Below are 7343 nucleotides of genomic sequence, written 5' to 3' on the forward strand. Positions count from 1 at the left end.
CAACTATATGATACTCATGTCACATATGTACATAACACATCCAATAAAACATTACACATGAAACCAATTTAATAAACCACATTTAAAAATATGATAACAATTTACTTAAACATCAGTCCCTCACTCAAATGTTATTTAACTGAGAGTGTGCACATACATCACTGAGATATTGAAAATTCCTTAAATTGTTATTCTTCGTCCTTCCAGTAGAGGGTGGCAAAGAAAATCAACAACAAAGTTTTCCAAACTCCCTACTCATGATAACATCAGATTTATATTCCACAACCGCCCAATTTATGGTTTAATAATAAAATGGACGCCTTTAAAGAGTTTTAAACACTTTTCGACTGCTTTATAGTGATTTCCATGTAGGGGAGCAAACCAAATCCGGTTTGCATTGTTGTGGTTTAGCGGAGAGACTGGAAACTCCTTGCCGTGGATCGGGCCTGTTTCAGCACATAACCTATTCAAGGTAACCGATTGATATTTAGCTGGTTTAATTCCTAAATCGTGAAAAGAACATATATTCGCAGATATTTTCTTTACAGTTTAATGTGACATGTTGCCGCAGCAAACGGAGAAAATACGCTAGCGTAATGTTTATGTTAGGTTTTAAATTCAAGCGTTGCTAAGTAGTATACTTGCTCGATCGCTTTAACATGGCAGACTGTGTCTGACTCAAAAAGGGTGAAGACTGATTATGTTTTCCATGAAAATGAATTGAAGTTAATCTACGGCATTGTATGTAAACAATCCTTCGCGCGTGTGCGACTTAACGTTAACTTACCTGTGGTCGCCGGACTCCATATATCTGCCATGTGAATTTGTAAAAGTAGCACTTAGTATTAACTTACCCTTTATTTATTTGTCCTTTTTAGACATTTGTTTGTATATTTCCTCAGCTGTACACCATCTGTTGTTTTAACATCTTTAAAATGTGTAAAATATACTTGTCTTTCACAGTAATTCTTTGTTTCCAGGTGCTTAAGAAGTCACAATGTCAATTTTGGGTCTGAAAAAGAAGCAACCGAAGACTTTTAAAGTCAAAGTCAGCACCATGGATGCTGAAATGGAGTTCAGTTGTGAGGTAAACTCATATGAACATACAAAACTGTGTTTTGGTTTCTGTCTGCCTGTATTATCATGTGTTTTGTTTATCTGTGTCTTATAGGTAAAATGGAAAGGGAAAGATTTGTTTGACCTGGTGTGTCGGACCATTGGTTTGAGGGAAACGTGGTTCTTTGGACTTCGATACACAGTGAAAGACACCTATGCCTGGCTGAAGCCTGATAAACAGGTGAGATGTAAATGCAGTGCAGAGCTGGTACTGAGAGCATTATATAATAATATAGGAATACCCTGACAAGTTTGTTGGGTTTTTAAATCCGTCTAGGTTTTGGATCAAGAAGTTCCAAAGGACTCTCCAATCACATTTAATTTTCTTGCCAAATTCTTCCCTGAGAAAGTTGAGGATGAGCTTGTTCAGGAAATTACTCAGCACCTCTTCTTCTTACAAGTATGTGGGAATTGTTCTTGTGAATCTGGCATGATTTCTCACCGTGATGGTCTTTTCTGCTCTACAGAAACCTCTTTTTGGGTTTTGCAATGATTTATCTTGTTTTCTTTGAGCAAAGGTCTTCTAGAGTTAAGATTAAGCTTCTTCCTGTTTCTTTACCAAGGTCAAAAAGCAGATACTAGATGAGGAGATATTTTGCTCTCCAGAAGCCTCTGTTCTTTTGGCGTCGTATGCGGTTCAAGCCAAGGTAGGTCTCTGTATCAGTGCTTGATCTAATTATATAGAGTGTCTAATATTAAATATTTCCTGTTTGTCTTCTTTACTGCAGTATGGGGACTATGATCCAAACTTTCACAAGCCAGGTTTCTTAGCTCAAGATGAGCTCTTGCCCAAAAGAGTGAGTAATGGCTGTATCATTTGAGAATCGGTTCATTTATCAATCTCCAGCATTTGCATTCATTAACGTGACTTGTGTGTTTAATTTCTGCGCTTTATTGTCCAGGTGCTGATGCAGTACCAGATGACATCAGACATGTGGGAAGAGAAGATAACAGCTTGGTATGCTGAACACAGAAGCATCACAAGGTAAGACTGTGCATATCCTGTCGTGTCCCAAGTAAACCGCCTGGTCATGAAAGGCACACTGTGTTTGTTTTGTGTTTGTAGGGATGAAGCTGAGATGGAGTATCTAAAAATAGCGCAGGATCTAGAGATGTATGGAGTTAGTTACTTTTCTATTACAGTAAGTTTCTATTTTTATTTATTAAAATATTTCTTTATTGTTTCCTGGTTGGAAGTAAGCTAACCTCTCACAAACTCAATGTACAGTGGGGTCTACTCTTCATTTGGGATTTTAAAGAAGGATCATTAAAAATGTTTGTGTACTTCTTTAAAAATGTTATTAAATTAGATAAAGCATTTGGTTGTGTCTGGTTATCTCAGACTTTTGGATCCCACTATTTCTTGCTTTTCAAAACTGAGATCACTTGGAAGGATTACATTTATCTTGGTATATTTTCATGTGTATTGTGTGTAGTTACCACCGCATTATAGATGATGAATTAAATCTCTACTAAATCTCACAGCAAAACAAGAGGGACACAGAGCTGCTTCTTGGAGTTGATGCTCAGGGTCTTCACATCTACAGCCCCAACAACAAGCTCAGCCCCAACAAATCCTTCCCCTGGAGTGGAATCCGAAACATCTCGTACAGCGAGAAAGAGGTTGGGAGGAAAGAAAATCCTGACCAAAAATATAAATGATAATACAAAATTGCGCAAACATACCATACGTGTTTCTTCTCAGTTTACTATCAAACCATTGGACAAGAAAAAGGAAGTTTTTAAATTCTACTCCTCTCAGCTCAGAGTGAACAAACTGGTGAGTTACTTTTCTAAGTGTTTGTGTAATAAAGTGTTTCAAAATAGTTGCTAATGTCATTTGTATAAATTAGATCTTACAGCTGTGTATTGGGAACCACGACCTGTTCATGAGGAGGAGGAAGGTGGATTCCATAGAGGTCCAACAGATGAAGGCGCAGGCCAAAGAAGAGAAGGCCAGGAAAAAGGTCTGTCATTTCACTTCCTTTCATTAGTTTAATGATTATTGTCATTAAGCTTGTTCATTTATGATAAAACTTTGTGGTGTTACATGTCTTATGATTTGTTCTCTTGAATTATTCATTTAATGTTTATTGTGTGTGTTAATCGAGCTTTTGCTAAATATAATGAACCGTACACCTATAAACATTAAAATAACACAGAGGCTTAATATATACCAACTTATGCAATACGTTTAGCTTCAGTATGTGCAGGATAAAGCACACTGCTGTTTAAAAATTTGGGGTTAGTAAATTTGTTATATTAATAGAAATGTTTAATATAATACAAATTATATTATAAATTTAATATAAAATAAATTAATATATTCAATCAGCAAGGACGCATTCAATTGATCAAAAGTGACTGTAAAGACAATTATAATGTTTCAAATATTTTTAGTTCGATTAATGCTTTCTATTCATCAAAGAATCTTGGGGGGAAAAAATAAAACTGTTTCCACAAAAATATTAAGCAGCACAACTGTTTTTAACGTTGATAATAGTAATAAAAAATGTTTCTTGAGCATCAAATCGGCATGTTAGCATGAATTCTGAAGGATCGTGTGACACTGAAGTAATGGCTGCTGAAAATTCAGCTTTGGCATAAAAAAAGATAAATTACATTTTAAAATCTATTCAAATAGAAAATATTTTAATATTGTGAAATATTATTACAATTTACTTTTTTATTTACTGTATTATTGATCAAATAAATGCAGCTTGAAGACCATAAGCAATGTTTTCAAAAACATTTAAAAAATGTCAATGTACTTGAATTAGATTTTTATCAAATTTATTTGTGTCATCTTGTATTATCTTGTGCAAGATCTCTCCCATTGTCTTGTGTGTTTGTGTGTGTGTTTAGGTTGAGCGTCAGATTCTTGCACGGGAGAAGCAGATGAGGGAGGAAGCAGAGCGAGCGAAAGAAGAGATGGAGCGTCGTCTGTTCCTACTACAGGACGAGGCTCGAATGGCCAATGAAGCTCTAGTGAGGGGTTTGCCAAGCTTAAAATTGAGTGATGCCAAATAGTTTACTTTCTTTTCCACGCCAGCTTGTAATATATGTCCTCCTAGCCACAGCGGTATAAAAGTATGTGGTCCAGGCATAAATTTGAGATGAACTGCAGAGCTATTAAGCTCCAAACCATTGTCCTGGACTCCCATTAGAATTCCATCCATGCTTTGAGACTCCCTGAGCCTGATTCTGTAAGCCTTTCTTATCGGTCTCCGTTTCTGCAGCTGCGCTCCGAGGAGACGGCTGACCTTCTGGCAGAGAAAGCCCAGATCGCAGAGGAGGAGGCCAAATTACTGGCCCACAAAGCAGCTGAAGCAGAACACGACAGGCAGAGACTGGAGGTCACAGCCCTCAAAACCAAAGAGGAGAAGAGACTGATGGAGCAGAAGATGAGAGAAGCAGAATCCCTGGCGGTTAAGCTTGTTGAGCAGTCAGAAAGGAGGTGGGCCAGTAGGGTTGTCAGTAGTTGATACCAATACAAGTGAAAATTCTGGATACTAATTTCACAACAAAACGATCATGTTAATGAACACACTTCTAGTTAAAAAGTTGAATATTAATATACACTGGCCAAAAGTTGGAATATCAAGATTTTTTTAAATTTTTTGGAAAAAAGTTACTTATGCTCTCCAAGGCTGCTTTTATTTGATCAAAAATATAGTAAAAACAGTAATATTATTATAATTTACAATAATTGTTTTCTATTTAAATATATTTTAAAATGTAAATAATTCCTGTGAATCCTGAAAAAGTTATCATGGTTTGCACAAAAAAATATTAAGCAGCAAAAAAAATTTCAACATTGAAAATAAGAGCCATTAATAATTGAACACCAATAGTAATTGAGCATCAGCATATTAGAATGATTTCTGAAGGCTCATGAAACACCGAAGACAGGAGTAATGGCTTCTGAAAATTCAGCTTTACCATCACAGGAATAAATAACATTTTAAACACTTTCAAAAATTCTTAATTATTACAAACGTTTAGCCACCTGTGTAAATATCAATATAAATAAAAAACAATAGCATGTAGCCTTTAGTTATTCTCTCCTAATTAAAAAAGTTTTTAAAGTACTCCAGTAAACATAAATTAGGAGCAGTGAGTGGTTTTCTCTTTTTCTTTTTAATATAGTTCGTAGTATTTTAGTGCTAAAATACTTGACACTCAGTGCTGTGATTGTCCAACCAGAATCAAGTATTACTGAGAAACATTAAATTAGAGAAGTTCAATTCTTGTCTTGTATTTTGTGGTGTTCAGACTGAAGGAGGCAGACCACCTGAAACAGGATCTGAATGAGGCTAAAGATGCAGAACGGAGGGCAAAGCAGAAACTCCTGGAAATCACCAAACCAACATACCCTGTAATGTTGCTATGACATGTAACAAAAGTATTCTGCTGTTTATTATCCTTATAATGATTTAAAAGCATGTCATTTGTGTCATGCACTCAGTTAATAGCAGCATACTCCAGCCCTCCTCCACCCACTGGGCCGGAGAGTCCAGATATGACTGTAGACATGGGCGGCTCCATAAGAATGGACTTCAAGGACTCCGATATGAAAAGACTTTCCATGGAGATTGAGAGAGAACGGTATGCAGTTGATCACATTCTGTCTGAAGAACTATTGAAAAATGAAGCTGAATATATGCTGCTGTCTCCTTGTGTGTGTGTGTGTGTGTGTGTGTGTGTGTGTGTCAGGCTAGAGTACATGGAAAAGAGCAAACATCTTCAAGACCAGCTGAAGGAGCTCAAATCAGAGATTGAGTCCCTGAAGTTGGAAGAGCAGCAACAGGCTGGACTCTACAGTCTCAGGAGTTACGCTGAACCTCCTTATATTCCCCACAGCAATGTAAGAAACACTCAGACATACTGAATGCTCACCACAACTAATTTTTGGGAAAATAGGCATTGTTACATGGTTAATTAAGCAGCCTTGGTGAACATGAGACTTCTTTCAAAAACATAGAAATCTTACTGACCTTGATATAATAAATACACTAATACACAAAGGTTCAGTAAATTTTTTTGTTTTGTAAAGTTTCTTATGCTCACCAAGGCTGTTTTATTTGTTAAAAATGTGGATTGTATTTATTTATTTATTTATTATAAATATGTAAATAGTTTATATAATATATGGGTTTAGAAATTTGACTACTTGCACTGAACTTCAAAGTGGATGGTTGCTGTCAAATTACATGAATATTTTAAAGGGGTCATATGATGCGATTTAAAGTTTTCCTTTCTCTTTGGAGTGTTACAAGCTGTTCGTGAATAGATAAGATTCCTAAAGTTGCAAAGACTAAAATCTCAAACCCAAAGAGATATTCTTTATAAAAGTTAAGACTCATCCACGCCCTCCTAAAACACCTCATTTAAACACTCCCCCACATGTCTACGTCAATGTGTAGGAAGATTTGCATAACACCACCCAAATGTTTACACAAAGAAAGAAGGCGTAACTTTGATTCTCGCTGTAGTATTGTTGCCGCTGCCATGTCGTGGAGACGCTGTTTTGTTGTGCAAGCAAAACTACTTTGTTTGATCTTCCAAAAGAGGACACAACTAGAAATCAGTGGTTAAGTTGTATTTACAACACTGTTCCAGAACAGTTCAACCCAAATATTCAGATGTGTGCAACACATTTATGGAGGATGATGACTGTTTCCTGGGAGAGTAGCCTACAATGCCGGTGTTCTGACAAATAATGCTGACTTACAGCCTGTAAGTATGTTTTCACGATTCAGATGCGGTGTTTTGAGTAGTGTAGAGTAGCACTTGTTGTTTGTCATTTCTCTGATCACAAATGCAGACATGGTTTTGTTTACGCGGCGCGATACGCAGCGCAACACGTAAAAAGACAGTACAAGTCATTATAATCCGTAATTATGTCCCCACTGGATGCAACAAATGTCTCGTTTGTAATGGGTTTTATTGGTTTTGTCTGGTTGCTCCAGGACACGGCATCACAATATGGTAAGGGGCGTAACATTTCCGTCACACGCTTGAGGTATTCAGCCAATCACAATGCACTGGATAGCTGGCCAATCAGAGCACACCTCACTTTTCAGACCGATGAGCTTTGTAAAAATCGACGCGTTTCAGAAAGGCGGGGCATAGAGGAGAAACAATAATTTACAGTATGTGGAAAATAATGTGTTTTTTTAACCTTAAACCGCATAAACACATTTCATTACACCAAATACACAAAA

The 7343-nt window shown here is 36.6% G+C and overlaps 2 protein-coding genes across 2 annotated transcripts in view; both read left to right on the forward strand.

Annotated features, from left to right (window-relative positions):
- Positions 1-225: 225 nt before the first annotated feature.
- On the forward strand, positions 226-6009 carry LOC107573310 (merlin-like). Its single transcript, XM_016259749.1, has 16 exons — positions 226-472; positions 981-1087; positions 1172-1297; positions 1394-1516; positions 1680-1763; positions 1845-1913; positions 2019-2101; positions 2183-2258; positions 2602-2739; positions 2822-2896; positions 2970-3083; positions 3982-4104; positions 4356-4573; positions 5392-5494; positions 5585-5724; positions 5833-6009. The coding sequence occupies exons 2-16, from the start codon at positions 998-1000 to the stop codon at positions 6005-6007; spliced, it is 1737 nt and encodes a 578-aa protein (XP_016115235.1). The 5' UTR covers positions 226-472; positions 981-997; the 3' UTR covers positions 6008-6009.
- Positions 6010-6627: 618 nt separating this feature from the next.
- The window catches only part of LOC107573304 (merlin-like), a 7067-nt gene continuing 6351 nt past the window's right edge, over positions 6628-7343 (forward strand). Inside the window, exon 1 of the mRNA XM_016259739.1 lies at positions 6628-6632. Within this exon, the coding sequence (XP_016115225.1) occupies positions 6628-6632 (5 nt within the window). The remainder of the gene's footprint in view (positions 6633-7343) is intronic.

This window comes from Sinocyclocheilus grahami, unplaced genomic scaffold (assembly GCF_001515645.1).
Source record: "Sinocyclocheilus grahami isolate Dianchi unplaced genomic scaffold, SAMN03320097.WGS_v1.1 scaffold1915.1, whole genome shotgun sequence".
In the NCBI taxonomy this organism is placed as follows: domain Eukaryota; kingdom Metazoa; phylum Chordata; class Actinopteri; order Cypriniformes; family Cyprinidae; genus Sinocyclocheilus; species Sinocyclocheilus grahami.

Bases quoted from the DNA above. Each gene is read 5' to 3' on its own strand.
- LOC107573310 (XM_016259749.1), top strand. From the start codon at position 998: ATGTCAATTTTGGGTCTGAAAAAGAAGCAACCGAAGACTTTTAAAGTC. The intron at 2,259-2,601 runs GTAAGTTTCTAT...TAAATCTCACAG, and splicing joins TTAGTTACTTTTCTATTACA to CAAAACAAGAGGGACACAGA. The intron at 2,897-2,969 runs GTGAGTTACTTT...TGTATAAATTAG, and splicing joins AGCTCAGAGTGAACAAACTG to ATCTTACAGCTGTGTATTGG.